The following is a 26,140-nucleotide window of genomic DNA, read 5'->3' as shown; positions in this document are numbered from 1 at the left end:
TTCCAGTGTCTCCGTATCTCTCAAAATAGAACCATCTTCCCACGCTCGCTCCCTGCTGCTACCTAAACACTGCTAACGAAACATCATCTCCCTGAAGCTGGGTCCAACAGGCCCAAGATGCTGCAGGCTTCTGCCCCTGCGATGAACTGGAAACTTCTCAGGTCACCTAGCTAAAATACCTCTGTCTTGTCAAGTGGTTTCCAACTTTGCTGCACAGAGGAAGGACCTAAAGATTAAACAAAAAGAACAAAAGTAAGCCTAGCGCCCACATCTAACGTGCAGCATAGATTAGAAACCATTCGTTTAGCGACATCTCCACGGCCCCTTAAAAACAAATCTTTCCACTCGCCTGCCCTCCGCCGGAAGGACGCACGTGGAAGGTTCGGGGCCGAGTGGGCCGGGTCGCCGCGCCGCCGTCCCCTTCCCCCCAGCTAGCCTGGCGTGCCCAGCTCGCCGCAGGCCCGGAGGAGGCGGCGCTCCGCGCTCCCCGGGCCGGGCCGTAGCAGAACCGAAAGCGGCGGACGCGGGGAGGCGGGGGAGAGGAAGGAGGGGGCGGGCGCCGGGGGAGAAGGGCGAAGTGGCGCGCGGAGGGCCGGGAATGCCCGCGGCGCGGAGGCCGAGCCGCCCGGTGGCAGCGTCCGGGCAATGGCTCTCCGTCTGGTCTCCGACTTCGACCTCCGGAAGGATGTGCTCCCGTGGCTGCGGTCGCAGCGGGCGGCGTCAGCGGCCGCCGGGGCGCGAGGCGGCGGCCCAGGTGCTGGAGGCGCGCGTCCGGGCCGGGGGGCAGGTGGGAGCCGGCGAGGGGGTGGAGTCTGAGTCGTTCGTAGCTCGAGGGCTCCCAGGCCGGGCCGAGGTCGGGGGCATCGACCGCTCCGGCCCCTGCCAACCTGTGACGGTTGGTGCGGAAGGGGTGAACTCTCTCTCGAGTCCGGGCTTTGCCTCCCTCACCCCCGGCCACTGGGTGAAGGTCAGAGGGGCAGCTCGGGGCATGGTCGTGGCTGGACTGCACTGCTTCTTCTAGCGAGTCCCCCAGCTTCTGGCTCACTTGTTGCCCAGTCGTTCACCTTTAACAGAAAGGCCAGGGACACTACTGGTACCTCAGCATCGTCTCATCAGGGCAGGGCGTGGAGGAGCACCTGCCAAGACCGCGTTCCTCTGGCCCAACGCTGCAAGGAGTGGGACAGGAGCTTCTCTGTGTTTCGTTCCCATCTATCTCACCTGCCTGGGAGGGTCCATCACCCCTGTAGGGGCTCTGCCAAGACTGGGGCTCCTGAAAGTTGTTGCCACCAAAAAAAACCACCATAAAAAATACCTAACAGTTGCGCAGTTTGTCTTCACATTTGTGAGATGTTTCTGTGTGAATAGTGTTCACAGTGTTCATGACTTAGGGGACATGCCACTTAAGATGTGAAGTGCGAGAGGGCAGGGGTCTGCTTTCAGGCTGTGAGCAGTGAACTAGAGCCTACTGTTTTTCAAAGAGGCACCAAGCCCATCGCCACCAACCCAGACCATAGCACCACCTGTGCCTGCTAGCAGGACTGCGGTGTGAGACAGCGATGGTCAGGTTTGCTGTCCACCTTCCTCAGGGTCAATGAGAATACTTCCTTCACAGTTGAGGCTTTGCTTTTCATCTGTCTCAAAAATCCTTTGTTTTGGTTTTGATGAGGGAGAGAAAAGTGACTTTTGAGCCTTTCTAGCACTGATCAATCAAAACTTTAAAGAAGGGGAACTCGGTGATTTCTCACATTTTTTTTTCTTTTTAAGAAGGTTACTGTAAATAATCCATCCTCAAGGCTTAAATTCAGCTTCAAAGCTATCATACGCTGGATCCCACCTTTTTCATAGGAGCTATTCACTTCAGTGTGTTTGCGCCCCCTCCCCCACCTCCGTGTTTTTCCTTAAACACTGTAGACTGCTGGAGGATGTTTTTTAGAAGGGTTATCCTCATATCTACAATTTCTTCCCCCTTAACTCTGATGAAAGTTTTCTCTCTCTACCTTATATCTTCACACGATCCTGTGGCTTTAGCAGAATTATTTGTAGGGTAGCTTGTCTTGCCATGTTGGTTATTAGTTCCAAATAAGGAGTCACGTTTGTATAGCTCAAGGCTTGAGTTTGCTGAGGTGTCATTATTAGTAAAGTTTTGCTTTTTTGCAAAAAAAATTAAAGTCTCCTAAAGAGATTTTGAAGGTTTCACTTTTTAAAATACAATAGGCAGCTTGATGCCTGCTTTCCACCACAGAGTAGTCCTTTCCCTGAGTCTTCACACCATAGAGCTAAATGGCAGGTGTCTGCAAATGAAAAGCTAGGTGAAGTGTGAAATGCCACAGTCTTATGTTTCAGTAATGTGTGTTGTGATTGAAAAGCTGTATGTGAACCAGCTAGGCCTTAGCTTCCTGTGCCTTTTTCACTCATCTGTGAAGAGACATAAACTTGTATATTGACATTCCACTAAGTAACAGATGAACTTAGGTCCTCAGAAGGTAAACCTACTAGAAATACCAGCTTTTTCTAATATCGGTAGTATTCTGCTCTTGCAGAGCATCTTGGCAAGATCATTAGCCCCCTTATGCTAAGCGAATTGTTACTTCTGATCATCACCAGTGGGTGGTAGCTCAAAAAAACACAGTTAATTCCTCTTCTATAATTTGTAGCACTGGCAGGGGAATCTGGGATTCTATTTTATTTCTAGCATGGCTACTACTCCACACATTTGGCAAATTATTTTCCTTTCAAAGTCTCAGCTTTGCAAATATAAATTATAAGTAATTATGCCATTGTAATGTCTCCTCTCTGCACACTTGCTATCTAGATTTGAAGCCTTAATACTTTTACATCAACAAATACAATCGAAGATTTCTTAGTGGTGCTAAGTAATACTAAGTATGACATATTCCTGGCAAAATAGCCAGGGAGCTGGGCTAAGTTAGCCATGGAAATTTAGTGCCTGTGGGATAGTATTTTAGTCAACCAGGGGTTAAAGAGTAAGGAGACCAGATTTGGTTCCTACATATGCTTCTGGTTCTGGATTGAACTTTTGGAAAATAATCTCTCCTGAAATAAATGGAAAAAAGTATTTCTTTTAAAAACCAGAACAATTATACCAAAGACTATTTTAGCACATGTGTCCTATAAATAACAAAAAACTAAACCACACACCCACCTTAAAAAGTAGAACAATATCAGGGGCGCCTGGGTGGCTCAGTTGATCAAGCGTGTGACTCTTGATTTCAGCTCAGGTCATGATCTCAGGGTTGTGATAGCGAGCCTCACGTTGGGCTCCACACTCAGTGCCGAGTTTCCTTGAGTTTCTTTCCCTCTGCCCCCTCCCCACTTGTGCACACACATACTCTCTCACTTTCAAATAAGTAAATCTTAAAAAAAAAGAACAGTATCAAGACTTTTGAAGGCTCTTGTGTTTCCTGATCTATACTCTTTCTCTATCCCGTATCTCCTAGTGGTAAAAACCATTTAAACTTTGATCTTATTTGCAGTTTTAACCTATATGTATATCTCCCTATGCAAAATATCATTTCATTTTGCTTGTTTGTGAACTTTTTTTTTAAGATTTTATTTATTTATTTGACAGAGAGAGAGAGACAGCAAGAGAGGGAACACAAGCAGGGGGAGTGTGAGAGGGAGAAGCAGGCTTCCCGTGGAGCAGGGAGACCGATGCGGGGCTCGATCCCAGGACTCCGGGATCGTGACCTGAGCTGAAGGCAGCCGCTTAACCAACTGAGCCACCCAGGTGCCCCTTGTTTGTGAACTTTAAATGAAAGAAAATTATATGTATTGCTTTTTGCTTTTTTTTTTTTCTTCTCAGTATCCACATTGACTGCTGTAGGTCATTGACTTTCACTGATGTATAGTATTCCATTGTGTGAATGTACAACAGTATGGTGGACATGGAGATGTACCACTTAGATCTTCTTTTCAAGGAAGAGCTTGTCCCAAGTGTTGTGAGGGTGGTCAGTAGATAAGCTTCAGCTGTCAGCCCCTTCAGGGATTGCCTCGATGGAGGACTTCCTTGCCCAGTGTCAGGACCTTTTGAGTGTGGCCCACATTTAATTAGGGATTGAGGTGGGGTATCAAGGCCTGGCCATTTTGACTCAACACAGGACAACTTTGACAGTCCATTTTAGTATGAGAGCCTCTCCCCTGGGGAATTCCAAAGTTACCTGACATTGCTGCTGCTTGACTTCTCCCCCTTCCTGGTCCATACTTCCTTCCCCTCCCTCTGCCAGGTGTTAATCCCACTTCACTGAACATTCCCTGGTAAATATCCTGGATACTAACCTGTCTCAGGGTGCTTCCTGACTTTACTTATCCTTTTTGGAGTGATGGCATTTGGGAAGTTTCTGGGGTTTGCTAGTATAGGTAATCCTTTTGCTCACTTTCTTGTGCATGATGGATGTCTAACTGGAGTTGCTGAGTCCTAGGCTTTGTATGTCTTCACTTTTCCTGGATAGTGCCAAATTGTTTTCCAAACCAGCTGTACTTATTAACAACCCCATTTGTGGTATAGAAATGTTTTTTTGTACTCCGTATCCTCACAAGCTCTTGATATTTCCAGATGTTTAATTTTTTGTTGAACTGGTGAGTCTAAATGTTATTTCACTGTGGTCTGAGGTTTAGCATCTTTCTATATTTATCGACCTTTCAAGTTTCCCCTTTTATGAGATGTCTGTTCATCCTGTCCATTTTTCTATTGCGTTTTTTTCATATTGATTTTTAAGGGTTCTTTATTCTGGATTCTAATCCTTTGTTTGTCATATATGTTGCAGATATTTCCTCTCACACTGTTTTTTTCAGTTTGCAGTGGGGTTTTTAATTTTAATGTGGTCTAATTTATGAGTCTTTTCCTTTTTGGTTTGTGCTTTTTTGGATATTTTAAAGAAATCCTTTCCTATCTAGGAGTCACAAAAACATTTTTAAATTAACTCCTAAAAGTTTTGCCCTTTGCATTTTGTTTTTTTAATCCATCTGGAATTTATTTTTGTATGTGATATGAGGTAGGAATCGGGGACACAAGAGCCTTCAAAAGTCTTGATATTGTTCTGTTTTTAAGGTTGGTGGTGGGTAAATGCTTTTGCTTCATTGTTATGTATAAGCTTACATGTGTTAAAATATTCTTTTGTAAATTGTATTGGTTTTCTGTATTAATAGTTCTCATATCACTAACCAAATAGCCCTGCTTCCTCTCATTGACGGCAAAGCCACTTCCGTCACATATCAAGTTTCCACATATGTGTGGGTCTCCTTTCCTGGGTTCTCAATTTTGTTCCTTTTGTCAACTTAAGATGAAAACGTCTTAATAACTGTCTTTATGAAAGTCTTAAAATCTGGTGGAGTAAGCCTCCTCACCTTAGTCTTCAGGACCATCTCGGCTATCCTATGCCCCTTGGTCTCTCATGTGTATATATTTTGGAATCCGACTATCAGATTTCACCAAAAAGTCGGTTGGAATTTTGAGTTGCATTGAAGCTATACATCAGCTTTGGGAGAATTGGCATCTTTACAATATTAAATCTTACAACTATGAACCAAGTATAATTTACTATTTAGTTAGATCCTCTTTATGACTCTTAGTAAGTCTTAGAATTTCTTCCATAAACGTCCTGCACACTTTTTGCTAGCTTTATTTCTAGGTTGTTGTTATTTTATGTTGCTTCCATAAATGGTGCACTTAAAAACATGACATGTTCTGGCTGTTATTGGTACATAGCAACACAACAGATTTTTATGTATTAATTTTTCCTCTAGTGCTTAATCCCCTCTTGCCATGTATCACTTTCAAGAAACTAAGAAAAAGTCTGTGGTATGCAAATTTTCTAAAGTTTAAATGTCATATGTGTTAAAGACCAGAAAGAATGTAAGTTTTCTTGCCTGCATTTTCTTGTCTGCTTTGATTACTCTTGGATCTGTCATACGCCAGATTGATTCATCTTTCAGATACTGTAATCATTCATCTTTACCAGAGAAGTGATATATTTTACCAGGTGACTGACTCAAGAGTGATGTTTTCTTGTTGCCTCCTGTAAACCCCGCCCCCACCCCACCCCCTCCACCCCACAGACAGATTTTGGGGGCCAGAGGTCTGGCTTTGACATATTGTTTTTATATATTGTTTCAGTATTCTCTGGCTACTGTTCTTTTCACTTTTCTTTCCCCTACCTTCCTAGCCTCCTTTTCTAATTCTCATACTTTTTTTGTTGCTTCTTAACTAATCACCCCATCCTTGCTTTTTTTCATTTTATTCAGAATATGGGTATAAATCACATAATGATGTTTACTTTATAAGTTTAGGAATTATAATACCTGGTCATGTTGAGCCAAGGATTTATGTGAATTATTTGCAGAATAGACATGTCATAGATAGAATCATATTTTAGCACCTCCTGAACTGTATATTAGGAATCAATTCAAATTCCCCCCCCCGCCCCCCACCCCCGCTCTTCCTAGTATGGTCACTGGAAGACAAGAAACAGTTTTATCTGATTTTTGTGACTTGCCGACACCTTTAGTATTGAGGTACTCTCCTTTAATAGGTTTAGTTATGCAAGTATCTACATTTTTTCTTCATGAGCTCTGAGGACGCTGAACTGTAAAATTAAACCACATTTCCTCATTTGAATTGTTAAACTTCCTCCTCTGGACTTTCCAGCGATAAACTGCTGGGAGAAGAGTCAGAATGAATAAGCAAAGTAGTTATTGAATGCTTCTTTTAAAAGGGTGTGTCTAAACCATGAGCAACTAATCCGGGGAGGAAAGGTTGATGGGTTAATAGTGTGTGGTGAGACACTGGTCTCTGGATTTCCAACATTGCCAAATTTGTCTAATTCAAATGTCCTTGAGATGAGAACCGTGTACTTACACTACAAGTTTATTTTAAGACTACAATTATTACTACCTAACAGATCCATGCAGGAATTATTTTTATTATTTATTTCAACTCTGTCTATCATGGTTACATTATAAGCTGGTCCTAGTTATGCTATCTAATGAATATTGTTTAACAGATTATACAAATATGTAGTTCAGTAGTTCTCAACCCTGGCTACACATTAGAATCACATGGGGAATTTAAAACACACACACACACACACACACACACACACACACACACACACACACACACACACACACACACACCTCTTAGAGACTGGGCTCCTCACCAGCAGTAAAATCAGGATATTTCTGGTAGGTCTTAGGCATCCATGTACTTTTAAAAGCTCTCCTAATCATTCTAACCCAAAGCCAGAGTTGAGAACCACTGGTTTAATGGAACAAGCATATATCATTTGTTGTAAACTGTACTTGGGGATTTTTTTTCTCTTATTTGCTTAGTGTTTTGAAAATAGATGGGCTTTTGCAAGTAAACTGAATTTTCTTAGCAAGACTTCTTGTAAAGGAGTTTCTTATCTTAGCTGAAACCTTTTAAGTGTACTTTTGAGAGGTCTCTCCCAGCATCCTTATAATCTTGAAAGAAAAAAAATACTTCTCAAAATATTGACACATTGCATTCCAGAAGTTTTGAGTCATGTGCAGGATGAAAAGAAACTCCCTGAAATTCTCTTTGGTTGTCTACAAAATCTACCCTAGAGGATTTTTCAAAAATTATCCATTGCCCCATTGTAAGCATGATACAGGAAACAGTTCATTCTGTTCACCTTTTTTTCTAGGCTTGAGATTAATCTGTGCCACTTTTTCGATATGATATTGGCCAAGTATCTGAACCTCTATGAAACTCAATTTGTTTTCTTAATACAATGGGCCTATAATTCCTGACATAGTGTGGATGAGATAGAAGTCTATAAATTGTTAAGTGCTATTTAGCAGTAAGCTATTGAATCATATTATTCTCCTAAGAGACTAGGTGATTATCCTTATTTTTTCATTAGTGTAAAGTGTGTCTGACAGCTCAATAAATATTGAAAAGTGTACATGGCCATATTAAAACAAAAACAGCACTTCCCCGCTCCCTTTGCCCCGCCCCTGGAAGATCCAGGCAGCTTCTTCCTGTGAGGGGTGGGGAAGATGTCAGGATGATTCTTAAATTTTCTATGAAACCTGCTCTTTGTCTTTTGAAATGTTTCCCACCCCCTACTCCAGTGCAAGGGTCCAGGTCACCAATTATCCTTGTTTTTTAGCCTGTTTTTTTTTTTTTTTCTTTATTTTTTTGGAAGGGAGGGGCAGAGGAAGAGGGGGAGAGAGAATCTTAAGCAGGTTCCATGCCCAGTAAGGAGGCTGATGTAGGGCTCAGTCTCACGACCCTGAGATCATGACCTGAACTGAAATCAAGAGTCAGTTGCTCAACTGACTGAACCACCCAAGCATCCCCTGTTAATTTTTCTTTTTTACTCAGGAATACAAACTAATACAAATTTGCTCTGAGTTGTAGAATATTTTGCATATGTTTTGTCTGAATATTGAAACTTGTCATAATCAACATAATATTTTAACATCTAAAACACTATTCATGTGTGGGGAAATGAGTCAAGTTTAAGCAATTGTGAAAATGTGCATTTCTCTCCAATTAATGATAATTATCAAAGCTGTATCTACTAATGTTTAAATCCTTTAATTGTTGAATTGAGAGGAATATACTTAAAATTTTAGCTGAAAGATAATGGTCAATTAACTTACAAGTTAAATGTTTTGTGTAAAGAATCTTTCTACCTTTAAATCAAAATATGGCTTTCATACAAAAAGTACACAAATCATAAGTGCACAGCTCAGTTGATTTTCACAAAGTGAAACACATCCATGTAACTAGCACTCAGAGCAGGAAAGAGAACATTAATAGAACCGCAAAGTTCCCTCTTCATGTTCCTTTCCAGCAAGCATTCATCTAGCATCATAGATTCATTTTGCCTGTTTTTGAAACTTGTGCATAAATTAAATCATATAGTTTATACCTTTCTTGGGAGGGGGAACGATCTGGGCTTCTTTTGCTTAGTTATTAATACTGTACATTTTAGCATGTTATTTATTATGATTGTTGTAGAATAGTCCATTGTTTGGATATCCCACAATTAATGAATTTATTACTCTTTTTGCTTGATGGATATTTTGGATTTCTAGTTTGGGCTATTATGAATCATAGTGCTATAGAAATTACATGTGTCATTGGCTGAAATATGTGTACATTTCCAAGGCATGTATGTTCAGCTTCAGTAGCTACTACAAGTTTTCCAATTTACCTTCCTGTTAAGAGTGTATGAGAGTTTCAGTTTCACATATCTTGGCATCACGTAATATTAAAACATAATAAGTTAGGGATTTGTATTGTAATCTTTAGGGTAACTAATAAAAGAATAGCAAAAGAATATATAACTGACAATAAGTAGGAGAATGAAATAATAACATTTTTGATTAATCCAGAAGAAGGCAAGGAAAGAGTAAAACAATTGAGTCACATAGAAAATAAATGGTAATATGATTGCTACAAATCCCAAATATCAGTGATTAAATGTAAATGGACTACATACTCTAAAGGTTATTGCTTGTTAGACTACATATATTAGGAATAAGGACACAGGAAGAGTAATAATAAAAGGATAGAAAAAGTTACGTAAATACTAACCAAAAGAAAGCTGATGTTACTATACTGATATCAGACAAAGTAAACTTAAAAGCAAAAATAATTATTAAAGATAAAGGACATTTTATAGTAAATAAAAGGGTTAATTAGTCCACCTCCTGGTTAAAATGCATGTGTGATTTTTTTATGTGCAACCATATGCAACTGCAAAAGCTTTACTTGGCAGGCCTCATGGGGGAAAAGCTGCCCTCCCCAAACCAGACTTGGTACATAGCTAGTGCACCGCAGTTCCTGAAAGGAGTTGTAGTCAAGACTCAGGCCCCTCTGGCTGGACATCATCATCTCCAGAGCTGCATTCTCAGCCCAGGGGCCTTCCTTCAGAGGCCTCTTTATCAGGAGCCATCAGCAGAGACCTTCCTTAGGTACCTCTGCTGAAACTACCTCAGTAGGAAAAGGAGGGAACCTTGAAGATACTTTTTCTCCACTTTGACTTAGTACTTTTCCACTCTTAGCTCTTCCTCTCCCTGCCCTGAGCCACAGAGTCCACAACACTGCAGGAGCTTTTTGTTGAGGGCTCCTTCAGCAGTGAGCGAGTTCCCACCTCTCCGCTGATCTACCTGACCCTCCACTAGCATGTCATTCCATGGGGGAAAATGAACTGGGAAGCTGGTGCTTTCTCTGGTATGGACTCTTGCTTATACTGTCACAGCAAGTGGTAAAAGGCTTGACTGTTACTTGCTTTTTTTATCTTGTTGCTTTAATTGACTAACTCGGACACAAGGCAGTTCTACTGAGTTCCTGATGGTTAATCCACCAGGAAGCAATAACAGTTCTCAATTTTTAAAAAATTTTTTATTGTTATGTTAATCACCATACATTACATCATTAGTTTTCGATGTAGTGTTCCACGATTCATTGTTTGCGCATAACACCCACTGCTCCACGCAGAACGTGCCCTCTTTAATACCCATCACCAGGCTAACCCATCCCCCCACCCCCTCCCCTCTAGAACCCTCAGTTTGTTTCTCAGTCTATAGTCTTTCATGGTTCATCTCCCCCTCCGATTTCCCCTCCTTCATTCTTCCCCTCCTGCTATCTTCTTTTTTTTTCTTACCATATATTGCATTATTTGTTTCAGAGTACAGATCTGTGATTCAACAGTCTTGCACAATTCACAGCACTCACCATAGCACATACCCTCCCCAATGTCTATCACCCAGCCACCCCATCCTTCCCACCCCACCCCCACTCCAGCATCCCTCAGTTTGTTTCCTGAGATTAAGAATTCCTCATATCAGTGAGGTCATATGATACCTGTCTTCTCTGATTGACTTATTTCACTCAGCATAACACCCTCCAGTTCCATCCACGTCGTTGCAAATGGCAAGATCTCATTCCTTTTGATGGCTGCATAATATTCCTTAGTATATATATACACCACATCTTCTTTATCCATTCATCTGTCGATGGACATCTTGGCTCTTTCCACAGTTTGCTATTGTGGACATTGCTGCTATAAACATCGGGGTGCACGTACCCCTTCGGATCCCTACATTTGTATCTTTGGGGTAAATATCCAGTAGTGTAATTGCTGGATCGTATGGTAGCTCTATTTTCAACTGTTTGAGGAACCTCCATACTGTTTTCCAGAGTGGCTGCATCAGATTGCATTCCCACCAACAGTGTAGGAGGGTTCCCCTTTCTCCGCATCCCTGCCAACATCTGTCATTTCCTGACTTGTTAATTTTAGCCATTCTGACTGGTGTGAGGTGGTATCTCATTGAGGTTTTGATTTGGATTTCCCTGATGCCGAGCGATGTTGAGCACTTTTTCATGTATTTGTTGGCCATTTGGATGTCTTCTTTGGAAAAATGTCTGTTCATGTCTTCTGCCCATTTCTTAATTGGATCATTTGTTCTTTGGGTGTTGAGTTTGATAAGTTCTTTATAGATTTTTGGGTACTAGCCCTTTATCTGATATGTCATTTGCAAATATCTTCTCCCATTCTTTTGGTTGTCTTTTGGTTTTGTTGACTGTTTCTTTTGCTCTGCAAAAGCTTTTTATCTTGATGAAATCCCAAGAGTTCATTTTTGCCCTTGCTTCCCTTGCCTTTGGCGATGTTTCTAGGAAGAAGTTGCTGTGGCTGAGGTGGAAGAGGTTGCTGCCTGTGTTCTCCTTTAGGATTTTGATGGACTCCTGTCTCACGTTTAGGTCTTTCAACCATTTTGAGTCTATTTTTGTGTGTGGTGAAAGGAAATGGTCCAGTTTCATTCTTCTGCATGTGGCTGTCCAATTTTCCCAACACCATTTGTTGAAGAGACTGTCTTTTTTCCATTGGACATTCTTTCCTGCTTTGTCAAAGATTAGTTGACCATAGAGTTGAGGGTCCATTTCTGGACTCTCTATTCTGTTCCATTGATCTATGTGTCTGTTTTTGTGCCAGTACCATACTGTCTTGATGATGACTGCTTTGTAATAGAGCCGGAAGTCCGGAATTGTGATGCTGCCAGCTTGGCTTTTCTTTTTCAACATTCCTCTGGCTATTCGGGGTCTTTTCTGGTTCCATACAAATTTGAGGATTATTTGTTCCATTTCTTTGAAAAAAGTGGATGGTATTTTGATGGGGATTGCATTGAATGTGTAGATTGCTCTAGGTAGCATTGACATCTTCACAATGTTGGTTCTTCCAATCCATGAGCATGGAACGTTTTTCCATTTCTTTGCATCTGCATTTCTTTCATGAGTATTTTATACTTTTCTGAGTACAAATCCTTTGCCTCTTTGGTTAGATTTATTTCTAGGTATCTTATGGTTTTGGATGCAATTGTAAATGGGATCAACTCCTTAATTTCTCTCTTCTGTCTTGTTGTTGGTGTATAGCAATGCCACTGATTTCTGTGCATTGATTTTATATCCTGCCACTTGATTGAATTCCAGTATGAGTTCTAGCAGTTTTGGGGTGGAGTCTTTTGGGTTTTCCACATATAGTATCATATCATCTGCAAACAGTGAGAGTTTGACTTCTTCTTTGGCAATTTGGATGCCTTTGATTTCTTTTTGTTGTCTGATTGCTGTGGCTAGGACTTCTAATACTATGTTGAATAGCAGTGGTGATAGTGGACATCCCTGCCACGTTCCTGACCTTAAGGGGAAAGCTCTCAGTTTTTCCCCATTGAGAATGATATTCGCTGTCGGTTTTTCATAGATGGCTTTTATGATATTGAGGTATGTACCCTCTATCCCTATGCTCTGAAGAGTTTTGATCAAGAAAGGATGCTGTACTTTGTCAAATGCTTTTTCAGCATCTATTGAGAGGATCATATGACTCTTGTTCTGTCTTTTGTTAATGTATTGTATCACATTGATTGATTTGTGGATGTTGAACCAAACTTGCAGCCCAGGGATAAATCCCACTTGGTCGTGGTGAATAATCCTTTTAATGTACTGTCGGATCCTATTGGCTAGTATTTTGGTGAGAATTTTTGCATCCATGTTCATCAAGGATATTGGTCTGTAATTCACCTTTTTGATGGGGTCTTTGGTTTGGGGATCAAGGTAATGGTGGCCTCATAAAATGAATTTGGAAGTTTTCCTTCCATTCCTATTTTTTGGAACAGTTTCAGGAGAATAGGTATTAATTCTTCTTTAAATGTTTGGTAGAATTCCCCCGGGAAGCCATCTGCCCCTGAACTTTTGTTTGTTGGGAGATTTATGATGACTGCTTCAATTTCCTTAGTGGTTATAGGTCTGTTCAAGTTTTCTGTTTCTTCCTGGTTCAGTTTTGGTAGTTGATACATCTCTAGGAATGCATCCATTTCTTCCAGGTTATCTAATTTGCTGGCATAGAGTTGCTCATAATATGTTCTTATAATTGTTTGTATTTCTTTGGTGTTGGTTGTGATCTCTCCTCTTTGATTCATGATTTTGTTGATTTGGATCATTTCTCTTTTCTTTATGATAAGTCTGGCCGGGGATTTATCAATCTTGTTAATTCTTCCAAAGAACCAGCTCCTAGTTTTGTTGATCTGTTCTACTGATCTTTTGGTTTCTATTTCATTGATTTCTGCTCTGATCTTTATTATTTCTCTTCTCCTGCTGGGTTTAGGTTTTATTTGCTGTTTTTTCTCTAGCTCCTTTAGGTGTAGGGTTAGTTGTGTATTTGAGACCTTTCTTGTTTCTTGAGAAAGGCTTGTATTGCTATATACTTTCCTCTTAGGCCTGCCTTTGCTGCGTCCCAAAGATTTTGAACAGTTGTGTCTTCATTTTCATTGGTTTCCATGAATTTTTTAAATTCTTCTTTAATTTCCTGGTTGACCCATTCATTCTTTAGTAGGATGCTCTTTAGCCTCTATGTATTTGAGTTCTTTCTGACTTTCCTCTTGTGATTGAGTTCTAGTTTCAAAGCACTGTGGTCTGAAAATATGCAGGGAATAATCCCAATCTTTTGGTACTGGTTGAGACCTGATTTGTGACCTAGGATGTGATCAATTCTGGAGAATGTTCCATGGGCACTAGAGAAGAATGTGTATTCCGTTGCTTTGGGATGAAATGTTCTGAATACATCCGTGAAGTCCATTTGGTCCAGTGTGTCATTTAAAGTCTTTATTTCCTTGTTGATCTTTTGCTTAGATGATCTGTCCATTTCAGTCAGGGGGGTGTTAAAGTCCCCCACTATTATTGTATTGTTGTCAATGTGTTTCTTTGCTTTTGTTATTAATTGGCTTATATAATTGGCTGCTCCCATGTTAGGGGCATAGATATTTACAATTGTTAGATCTTCGTGTTGGATAGACCCTTTAAGTAGGATATAGTGTCCTTCCTCATCTCTTATTACAGTCTTTGGTTTAAAATATAATTCGTCTGATATAAGGATTGCCACCCCAGCTTTCTTTTGGTATCCATTAGCATGGTAAAGGGTTTGCCACTGCCTCACTTTCAATGTGGGGGTGTCTTTGGTTCTAAAATGAGTCTCTTGCAGACAGCATATTGATGGGTCTTGTTTTTTAATCCAATCTGATAGCCTTTGTCTTTTGATTGGGGCAGTTAGCCCATTTACATTCAGGGTAACTATTGAAAGATATGAATTTAGTGCCATTGTATTGCCTGTAAGGTGACTGTTACTGTATATTGTCTGTGTTCCTTTCTGATCTATGCTGCTTTTAGGCTCTCTCTTTGCTTAGAGGACCCCTTTCAATATTTCCTGTAGGGTTGGTTTTGTGTTTGCAAATTCCTTTAGTTTTTGTTTGTCCTGGAAGCTTTTTATCTCTCCTTCTATTTTCAATGATGGCCTAGCTGGATATAATGTTCTTGGCTGCATATTTTTCTCGCTTAGTGCTCTGAATATATCATGCCAGTCCTTTCTGGCCTGCCAGGTCTCTGTGGATAGGTCTGTTGCCAATCTAATGTTTCTACCATTACAAGTTACATATCTCTTCTCCCGAGCTGCTTTCAGGATTTTCTCTTTGTCTCTGAGACTCGTAAGTTTTACTATTAGATGTCGGGGTATTGACCTATTTTTATTGATTTTGAGGGGGGTTCTCTGTGCCTCCTGGATTTTGATGCCTGTTTCCTTCCCCACATTAGGGAAGTTCTCTGTTATAATTTGCTGCAATATACCTTCTGCCCCTCTCTCTCTTCTTCTTCTGGGATCCCAATTATTCTAATATTGTTTTGTCTCATGGTATCGCTTATCTCTTGAATTCTGCCCTCGTGATCCAGTAGTTGTTTATCTCTCTTTTTCTCAGCTTCTTTATTTTCCATCATTTGGTCTTCTCTATCACTGATTCTTTCTTCTGCCTCATTTATCCTAGCAATTAGTGCCCCCATTTTTGATTGCACCTCATTAATAGCCTTTTTGATTTCGACTTGGTTAGATTTTAGTTCTTTTATTTCTCCAGAAAGGGTTTCTCTAATAACTTCCATGCTTTTTTCAAGCCAGCTAGTATCTTTAAAATCATGATTCTGAACTCTAGGTCTGACATCGTACTAATGTCCATATTGAGTAGGTCCCTGGCAGACGGTACTACCTCTTGTTCTTTTTTTGAGGTGATTTTTTCCATCTTGTCATTTTGTCCAGAGGAGAATAGATGAATGAGAGAACAAAATGCTAACAGGGTAACAACGTCCCCAGAAAATATACTCCAAACAAATCAGAAAAGACCTGAAACCAGGGGAAAAGAAAGGGAAAGGAAGAAAAAAGGAAGGGGGAAAAAAAAAGAAAAAGATAAAAACAAACAAAAACAGAACAAAACAAAAAAAAAACAGAATATGATCAAATATGATCAGGCTGGTGCATAGATCAGTGCCACACACGAGATTTTGGGTGTATTTTGGTCTGTTAGAAGAGAGTGCCTCCCAAAATTTTAAAGAAAGAAAGACTTATATATGTACAAAATAAGGGTTGATATGATGAAGGGATGGACTATTACTGTAAAGATGAAAATTATAAAAAATTTTATAAAAGGAATTGATAAGAAATTGTTTGAAAAAAGAAAGAAGAGGATTAAAAAAAAAGCAGGGGAGAGAATGTGGTCAGGCAGGAGACTAGAACAAAGCCATACACTAGTGATATAGGGTGTATTTTGATCTGTTAGGAGAAACTGTATCTCAAAATTTTAAAGAGAGAACAACTTATATATATATGCCAGAAATAAGGATAACTACTATGAAGGGATAGGATATGACTCTAAAAATGAAAAATAAAAATATTTTTTTAAATGTTTATTTTTATTTTTATTTTTTTTTAAAGATTTGATTTATTTATTCATGAGAGACAGACAGACAGAGAGAGAGGCAGAGGGAGAAGCAGGCTCCCAAGGAGCAGGGAGCCCGATGCGGGACCCGATCCCAGGACCCTGGGATCATGACCTGAGCCGAAGGCAGACGCTTAACCATCTGAGCCACCCAGGCGCCCAATAAAAATATTTTTTTAAAAAGGAATTGATAAGATGTTGGTTGAAAAAAGGAAAAAGAAAAATTAAAAATAAAAAAGGCAGTTAAAAAAATTAACTTTGAAAGACTAAAGAATCATGGTAAAAAAGCCATGAATTCTATGTGCACTCCTAGCACTGGAGTTCTGCCATTCTCATTGATCGGTAAACTTGGTCTTGGCTGGCTGTTCTTGCTGATCTTCTGGGGGAGGAGCCTGTTGCCGTGGTTCCCAAATGTCTTTGCCGGAGGCGGAATTGCCCCGCCCTTGTCGGTCCAGGCTAAGTAATCTGCTTGGGTTTGCTCTCAGGAGCTTTTGCTCCCTGCAAGCTTTCGGTACAGCTTTGGAGGACGAGAGTGAAAATGGTGGCCTCCCAATTTCCACCCTGGAGGAGCCGAGAACTCAGGGCCCTGCTCCTCAGTGCGCCCCCAGAGAAAAGCAGTCAGTCACTCCCATCTCCCTGGTCTCCAGCCGCACTCTGTGCTCGCCCGGCCTGTGACTGAGCGTTTCTATCTCTGGCACCTGACTCGGTGTGGAGTCTCCCGAGTCTCCAAACCCAGCAGATCCCTGCGGTGCGCTCCCGCGCCGCCCCTCGAGAAGAAAAGGGAGTCTCCCCAGATCTGCCACTTGTTGGGTCCCTGCTGGAGGAGCAGTGGCCTGACTGTGCCACAGATCACGGTTTATGGCAACCCTGAGCTGAGAGCCCGCGCTTTGGCTCCGTCTCTGCAGCTGGCTTCCCCGCTCCGATCCCTGGGAGCTCTGCCGCACTCAGGCACCCCCAGTCTTTCTGTGACCCCAAGGGTCCTGAGACCACACTGTCCCAGCGAGGGTTCCACCCCCCGCTTAGCCACTGGAGTGACGTCCCTCAGCGGAGCCGACTTCTAAAAGTTCCAATTTTGTGCTCCGCGGCTCCATCACTTGCCAGAAGCGGCCAACGGAGGCCCCCTCCCCCGCCGTCTATCCTCCCGAATATCGCCTCGGATTCACTTCTCCACACGTCCTACCTTCCAGAAAGTGATCGCTTTTCTGTTCAGAGAGTTGTTGCTATTCTTTTCTTCAATCTCCTGTTGAGTTTGTAGGTGTTCAGAATGGTTTGATCCCTATCCAGCTGAGTTCCTGAGACCAGATGAAATCCAGGTCTCCTACTCCTCCGCCATCTTGCTCCCTTCCCAACAGTTCTCGATTTTTATGCCTCTAACAACATAGCTTCAAAATACATAAGGCAAAAACTCATACATACTTAAAATTTATTGAAGCATAACATACACACAGAAAAGTATATAGGTTAAGAGTGTACAGCTCAGTGAGTTATTGCCAAATGAGTATATCAGTATACCCAACACATACAGCATTACCGGTACCTCAGAAGGCTCCCTTGAGATACCGCCCAATCACTAGTCCTTGCCTCTACTCTAAGGGTCACTACTATTCTGACCTCTTATACAATAGATTAGTTTGCCTATTTTAAAACTCTATATAATGGAATCATCAGTGTGTGTTCTTTTTTACTTGGCTTTTCACTAATATTTATTAGATATGTTTTTTAGCAGTCCCTGTTGGGGCACCTGAGTGACTCAGTTAAGCATCCGACTCTTGATTTTGGTTCAGGTCATGACCTCAGGGTCATGAGATTGAGCCCTGGTTTGGGCTCCATGCTGGGTGTGGAGCCTGCTTGAGATTCTCTCTCTCTCTCTTCCTCTGCCCCTCTCCCCTGCTCATACCCATACTCTCTCTCTTAAAAAAAAAAATTCCCTGTTTAATATTAACTTGCTATCATTATTTTATCATTTTAGGTGTTTTGGAAAATAATTATGAGAGCTTACGTATACTAAATGTTGAAAGAAATGGAAATATTATTTATACCTATAAGGTATGTCTATATTCTCTTTTTTTATTGTGGTAAGATATGTGTAACATAGAATTTACTATTTTAACCATTTATGTTCTTTTTTAATTGAATTTTATGCTATATCTTACTGAGGGGGTAATGAATAAAACTTGTTGGCATTTAACCTTTAACGTGACTTTTATTTTGTGAGATTAAATAAGGTGACTGAAATTCAGTCTTAATGGAATGGAATGTGTCTGACTCTCAGACTCAGTGCTCAAATTTTTTGAGTAAATGAACAGTTCCATTTTGCAGAGGAAAAAATGCTAAGTGAAAGATGTTTAAATCTAATTAATATGTAAGGTTTTATCTTTGAGAAAATATTAAATATGATTACTCAACATCATCTGTTTAGACTTAAGTATGCTCAGACTTCTGAGGCATTATTGTTTAATGTGTGTTTTCAACATTAAGTGTTCTAAGGAATGAAAATGTAACTTTACTGATAACTTTACTATAGTAGAGAAACATGAAAGAATAATTTCAGTGGCCATCTTGCTTTGCACAGAGGTATTACTGTATTTATTTATTTATTTGCTCAGATGTTATTTTAAGTTGGGGTACCTGACTAGCTCAGTCAGTGGAGTGTGAAACTCTTGATCTTGGGGTTGTGAGTTTGAGCTCCATGTTGGGTGTAGAGGTTACTTACATAAATAAAGTCTTTTTAAAAAGTTGTTTTAAGTTATATTCTACAAGTGTGCTGCATTTAAAGAATTGTGTGATTCAAGAAGTTTTATTTACAGGAATATCATGGACTTGTTTTAGCCACTTCCAATCTCTATCATATATATTGTCTTGAAGAAATAAATGGAAGTACAAAAAGATTTGCTCCTTTGTTATACTCTACTACCTACTAGATGGGGTCCCCCAGACTCACTGAGCTGTACACTCTTAATCCATTTCACTCTTTGAGCCCATATTACTAGCTGAAACAGGTTTGGTCCCTTTCTGACATGCTACCTTTAGAGTGCTTATTGCTAATATTGATTGAATTATTGCAGGTTTAAGGCTAATAACATCCTAACTTCCTAAACAATGATATATAATAAATATCTGGTTAATTTTTTTAAGGATGATAAGGGAAATGTCTTCTTTGGATTATATGACTGCCGAACCAGACAAAATGAGGTAAAAATCACAATAAATCATAGATTACTCATTAGTATTGCTTTTAGAGTTTTTTTCTTCTTTCTGCCTCCTTTTTCTAGATACAGATTCTCATTTCATTTTCTAAAAATTTAGTTTTTATTTTCTTTGGCTCCCTTCTTTCTTTTACCATCTTTAAAAATAAATAAGTAAATAAAGTGCAAGGACTCCTGGACCAAAGAATCACCTGAAGTTTCTTAGTCCTTTGAGATTTAAGCAAAATTGGCTCAAATCATTTATCCAGTATTCTGTAGGAATGTAGGAAGTCCAATACCTTCCTGAGATTTGCATGCTCCCAGAAGTTTAGGATCTCATAATGACCTCGACTCCAAGTTCCATTTCTCCTTAACCTTCACTTCTCTTGCTTCTCAAAGATCCAGGTATAGAACCCAGCTTCCTTTTCTTAATTTATCCCCACACCACCCACATAGAACATTGGTTGATGTGACAAGTCTTATCTGACTCTTGGTGCAAAGGTGAGGGAGTCATTTTGTGCCTATGTAAAAACAACTTACAAATATTAAGGGGCTAAGAAGTCTAAATGTACACTGGCACAGAAGGTTCTCCAAAACATACTGTTATGTGAAAAAAAGCAAGTTGCCAGAATAATACATTTCATTTATGTTTTAAAAAACTTTCAAGAAAACATAAATATATGTTAAAAACTCATTTTAAAAAGATCTGGAAGGTTACAGAGTCAATTACAAAATGTTTCCTTTTGGAAAGGAGTTCATACGGGGTGAGTGTAGCGGAGAGCTCTGACTTTTTATTTGGTGGTGTTGGCATGTTTTAAACACTGAGACTATTCACGTGTCATCTTATAATTAAAAGGGTAAAATACTAAAAGTTAAGTGTATACATCCATGATTCTTCTTACTTGTATATCAGAATCCCTCAGAGCAAGAGACAAAGGAAACCAAAATGTTTCACGGGAATTTAGAGCCTCCTTATTCACTCAAAGTTCACTTTTTCTAATCAAGCATTTCGTGACTTCTCAACATTTTTCATCAACTTCTGGCCATAGGATTCTAGTGTGTTCTCAGTGCTTTTTTTTTTTTTATAATTTTTTAAAGGTTTCTTTTTTTTAAGATTTTATTTATTTGAGAGAGAGAATGAGATAGAGAGAGAGCATGAGAGGGGAGAGGGTCAGAGGGAGAAGCAGACTCCCTGCTGAGCAGGGATCCCGATGCGGGACTCGATCCCGGGACTCCAGGATCATGACCTGAGCCGAAGGCAGTCGCTTAACCAACTGAGCCACCCAGGCACCCTCTCAGTGCTTGTTTAAATGTGCAAGGACTAATTACCTTCCTAATACTCCTGCTACATGTTGTTTCTCTTCGCCTGTTCTCTACTGAGGTCTAAGACTCTTGATCTTTTCTTACCTTCTGAGGGTATTGTAAGAGTTTGCCTAATATAACTGAGATTGTCTTCATTTCCTCAATTTGCATATCATATCCTCCTTCTTCATGACCATTTTCATTTTCTTTGATATTTAATAAGGAAATGGAATCTTGCAACATTTCAAACAGCAAGAAAATTTTTAAAAGAGTAAGTAAAAACAAAATTACTCTGCCAAGGCTCTGAATATGAGAGCCTTACAGGAGACGCACTTGTGATAGTCTGTTAGACATAATTAATGATATCATAGTTAGGTAACTTGATTAAAACTTTACTTCTCTCAATAATTATAATAGCTGACATCTGAGTGCTTATTATGGGTGGCAGACAGTGTAATAAGTGCTTTGTATGGATCATCTCAGTTGATCCTTCTAAGGATTTCATGTAATGGGTATTATGATTTTTATTTTACTGATAGGAGAATAGAAAGATTGAATAACTTGTCCAGGGGCACTTGGGTGTCTCAGTTGGTTAAGCGTCTGCCTTCAGCTCAGGTCATGATCCTGGGGTCTTGAGATTGAGCCCCACATCGCGCTCCCTGCTCAGCGGGGAGTCTCTTTCTCCCTCTGCCCCTCTGCCTGCTTGTGCTCTCTTGCCCTCTCTCAAATAAATAAATAAAATCTTAAAAAGAAGAAGAAGAAGAAGTTCTCCAAAGTCACACAGCCAGCAAGTGGCACAACCAGAATTTAATTCTACATCTAGCTGCCTCCAAGGTCTAGGCTCTTAACCACTAAGCCAGGTTGCCTCATGATTAAGCTTCAGTGCCAACTATGGCCTACAATTGCAGACTTTTTTCTTAAAAAATAATCTGGAACTTCTCGGTATGGATAAACTGGTTAATTGATGGTTCTTTAATAAAATGTCTGACCACCATGATACCACCATGATAACTGGGAATTTGAATTCTAAAATTGTTTTTTAACACAAAACTCCAAATTAAAAAATAATTTTGTTTTAATAGCATCTCTATACATTTGAGAAAGACTTGCACGTTGTCAGTTGCTCTGTCAACAGTGAGAGAACTTTGCTTGGTAAGTTGAACTCTTTTATTGCTACATGTCAAGAACTAAACTACATTTGTTGAGTTTGGACTTTTGCAATATTTGACTATTCTACAACAATGATTTTCTGGGAAAAGATGCTCTTGGGAGATTAATTTTGAAAAAAAATTCTGTGGAGTCTACTTACAAAAAAAGAATGCTTTCTGAGTTACCTTAATCATCCACTGACAGATCCTTTGAGCCCTCACTTATTTCAGGTATAAAGTGGTAAACTTTAACCAGCCACTGCATGGATCATTTGCTAATGGATTATTTTTTTTCTTTTTCCACTAGCTGCAAGTTTAGTTCATTTTACTAAGGAAGGAAGAAAGAATGAGCTTCAACCAGGTATGACATTATATTTTTTTTAGTGCTTATTGACAGATGAAGATTTATTCACTACTAAGTCAAATTTCAAGCATCTTTACAAATTATCTCAGAATGAAAAGGCAAAGGTCCTGTCAAGCATGAAAACGTTTTGTAAATTATTTTTTTCAAGTAAACAAGAAAGTACAGAATATAATGTGACAGTGAATAGTAGAAGTATTAAAAAGCCCTTTAGCACCTGCAGACAAACAAACACCGAGGACATCCTAGAACCCTATGACCAGAAGCTGGTGTAAAAAACGCTGGGAAGGGGTTGAGATTCCTTCCAAGAATATCTTTTTTTTCTTACATTGTGTGAACTGTGAATAGTCCACCAATTCTAAATAAAATTTCTCATTTGCCAGGGCCCACTTTATAGTTTACTATCTATGTGAGGCTCCCTCCTTCTTTTTAACATTCCATATCATCCATATGTCCAGAACTCAACAAATAAGTGCCTGCAGTGGATCAGGCACTCTGCCTGGTGCTGGGGATAAAATGTTATACAAGAGAGGTGTAGCAGTTGCCCTCATGGTGAGCAATAGAGACTAATAGTGGGTGTGGGTGCACGATGGGGCATGGTCCCATCTTCAAAGGAGGGCAGTAAGCCCAGTGGGACCAGCTTTTCAGTTTACCAAGAGAAATATGAACCTTTGTGTGAAATTTTAATTTTTATATGTTGGCTCAAATATTTGTAAGAAATTCTACTCAGGCCCTTTTGGCCCTGATTTCTTTTAGCCTCAGGAATTCTTTATTTTGCTGGTAAACCCAATAGAACCTATATTCTTTACACGATGTTTACCATCTATGCCTGGTTGTCATGCAGAACAGTGGCGATTATGTACATTATAAAATGTACTTTCAGGGGCGCCTGGGTGGCTCAGTAGGGTAAGCGTCTGCCTTCGGCTCAGGTCATGATCCCAGGGTCTGGGGATCCAGCCCCGCATCGGGCTCCCTGCTCCGAGGGAAGCCTGCTTCTCCCTCTCCCAAAGCCCTTCCGCCCCCCTCACCCCGCCGCCCCCCGCTCATGCTCTCTCTGTCTCAAATAATAAAATCTTTAAAAAAAGATAAAAAGTACTTTCAGATGAACTTTATTGTAAGGTTTATTAAATTAAATCCTATTCAGGGGGCACGTGGGTGTCTCAGTCAGTTAAGTGTCTGACTCTTGGTTTTGGCTTGGGTTGTGATCTAGGGGTCATGAGATCAAGCCTCCCGACGGGCTCTGCACTCAGTGGGAAGTCTGCTTGGGCTGCTCTCCCTCTTCCTCTGCCTCTGTCCTCTACTTTCTCTCTCTCTAGGATAAATAAACCTTAAAAAAAATCCTATTCAGGTCTGCCTACTCAGTCTTTAAAGCTTGATGCACCTCCAGTGAGATTATCGGATCACATCTTTAAACATATTAGAATGAACATTGTTAGGTGTATTATATTGGCTTCCTAATACTTTATGTCTTGTCAGTTCACCTTTTAGGCCAGCAGCTACAGTAAGAACCAGCTCTGCACAGACATAATTTGACAGACCACGCCTTAACTCAGCTGCTCGGCCAGCTTCTTGTTTTTTGCCCAGAGCCCTTGGGGAAATATTTACTGCCTACATGTGTGCCACCTGAAAATGTGGCTGGAAATGATCCCCATTAGGACAAGCCATGACCAATGAGGGGCCAAAGAGCTGAAGGATAAATACTCCCCTTTCCATCCCTGAAGTGGATAATTCTGATGTGTCCTCCATGCTGCTCAAAGTCCCAAGGTAGTCATGAATTTGATAAGGTCCTGCTTACTGGTGTATTCTTCTTCCTGTTTCACACTCCCCACTACCTGACACCACAGCTCTCTTGTCTTAGTTTGGGTTTTCCCCTAAGCTGGAGTCTGAGGCTAGCATTTGAGTGCAATTAGTTTATTGGAGGGATGATCCTAGGAAGCACTATTAGGGGAGTGTTTAAACAGAGATCTGAAAGAAGGGAGGGAACAAGCGTGTGGCTGTGGGGAAGGCACACTTCTGACAGTGACAACAGCCAGCACAAAGGTCTTGGGGCCAGAGTGTACTTGGTGGACTCGCTGATAAGGATAGTGAGGAGGTCAATAAGGCCGAAGGAAAAGGGGCAGAGTGGTAGGAACGGAGGCCAGAGGAAAACGGGGCTGAAGTACAGACAGATCATGGAGACCCTACAAGGCCTTTGTTCAGTTAAGATTTCAGAAATTATGGGACCAGAAAACACTAGACTCTATTATGCTCTTTTATCCTTTGAACAAATATTTTGGAAAACCTTATTTTATCTGCCCATGAATGACCTGATAAGCCATTCAATTATAAAATGTAGTTGCCTGGAGGTATTGTTTAACACTGTTGCTTTATAATGAGATTTTTCCATTGCAAGTGAGACAAACTGTAACATCTTTCATATGAACAAGATAAGGTTATTTGGTCCACATACTTTGCAACACAGTTTTTATCCATAGTGCTTTTCTTCTTGGCTGTGGCCATGGCAGATTAATGTTTTGTTTAGGGTATAGTAGAAGAGAAGTTGTCTGGCTGGCTCACTCAGTAGAACATGGAGCTTCTGATCTCAGGGTTGTGAGTTCAAGCCCCATGTTGGGCATAGAGCTTACTTAAAAAAAAAAAAGAAAAGAAAAGAAAAAGGGAAGAAGAAAATGACCCAACTGTCCCCTTCACCCTCCCCTGTGGAGTTGCAGTTGCCTCAAGCACAGCGCCTCCCCCTGGGCAGCTATGGGGATGGCCACATGTGTTGGCCGCTGAGACTCCCGAGGCCCCCTGCACCATTGTAGTTAAGTGCTGCAGAGGCTCCATGGAGCTGTGGTTTGGTTCAAGATCTCCAGTAACAAGAGCTGCTTCAGAACCAGACCCTGCTACTCTTCCAACTTTGTCATCATTCACAACATGTGTCTTCACCTGCATCAGACTAGATTCTTTTGTAGACTGTACTTTCCCCATGCCATGCCTGTCCTTATGCTTTTAAAAAAAAATTTTTTTTGTTCAATTTATATAAACTAAAAAAACTCCAAAAAACAAAAATCCAGTCACTTGTTTCTCCCACTCTTCACCACCCCCCCCCCCACCTCTTGTAACTGCCAATTTGTTCTCTGTATCTATGAGCATGGGGTTTTTATTTCTCTTTCCAGGAATCTATCCATAAGAGAGATGATGATACAGTATTTTTCTTTCTCTGATTTCACTTAGTGCAATGCCCTCAAGATCCGTCCACGTTGTCACTTTTGCTCCTGCTGTCTCTGCTTTCTGTGATATCCACAGGACATGGCGTACCCTGCGGTGATGCCCTTCCAGGCTCCACTGACATCTGGATTCTCAAACTTCTTTTTTTTTTTTTTTTTTTAAGACTTTATCTATTAACTTGACAGAGAGAGAGAGAGAGCACAAGCAGGGGGAGCAGCAGGCAGAGGGAGAGGGAGAGGCAGGCTCTCCACCAAGCAGGGAGCCCGATGCAGGGCTCGATCCCAGGACCCTGAGACCATAACCTGAGCCGAAGGCAGACGCTTAATGGACTGAGCCACCCAGGCACCCCTGAATGCTTGAACTTCTTAAGACAACTTTAAGCACTTCATGGAATCAACGGGATTTCATGACTGAAAGTGATTGTAGGAGTGATCTGATTCTCTAGTTTTTGTTTTTTTAATAACAAGTCACTCAAGCCTAGGAATGCTTTGTTCTTTCTGAAAAGTGTCTATTAGGTTAGCAGCAGAGTGTAAACTAGAACCGATGTCTCTAGAATCCTAATCCAGAGTTCATCGTATTACACCATGAAAGCACATGGTATGTTACTGAGAGAAATTCCTGTTTACACGATTACTCTTATC

At 40.6% G+C, this 26,140-nt stretch overlaps 1 protein-coding gene across 5 annotated transcripts in view; it reads left to right on the top strand.

The window, feature by feature from the left end:
- Positions 1–572: 572 nt before the first annotated feature.
- Positions 573–26,140, top strand: part of GSAP (gamma-secretase activating protein) — a 90,669-nt gene continuing 65,101 nt past the window's right edge. For all 5 annotated transcript variants that reach the window (XR_003611536.2, XM_028117992.2, XM_028117985.2 and 2 more), the window contains exons 1-5: positions 573–754; positions 18,266–18,342; positions 19,432–19,488; positions 21,866–21,935; positions 22,239–22,292. Coding sequence is in view for 4 of the 5 variants with exons in the window: in XM_028117992.2 (XP_027973793.2) it covers positions 646–754; positions 18,266–18,342; positions 19,432–19,488; positions 21,866–21,935; positions 22,239–22,292 (367 nt within the window). In the remaining variant the exon portion in view is untranslated. The remainder of the gene's footprint in view (positions 755–18,265; positions 18,343–19,431; positions 19,489–21,865; positions 21,936–22,238; positions 22,293–26,140) is intronic.

The sequence above is a fragment of the Eumetopias jubatus genome, unplaced genomic scaffold, assembly GCF_037043125.1.
Source record: "Eumetopias jubatus isolate StellerSeaLion01/CBP00866 unplaced genomic scaffold, mEumJub1_p1.0 scaffold_14, whole genome shotgun sequence".
In the NCBI taxonomy this organism is placed as follows: domain Eukaryota; kingdom Metazoa; phylum Chordata; class Mammalia; order Carnivora; family Otariidae; genus Eumetopias; species Eumetopias jubatus.
Note: the sequence above shows the minus strand (reverse complement) of the source record. Positions and strands in the feature narration are given on the sequence as shown.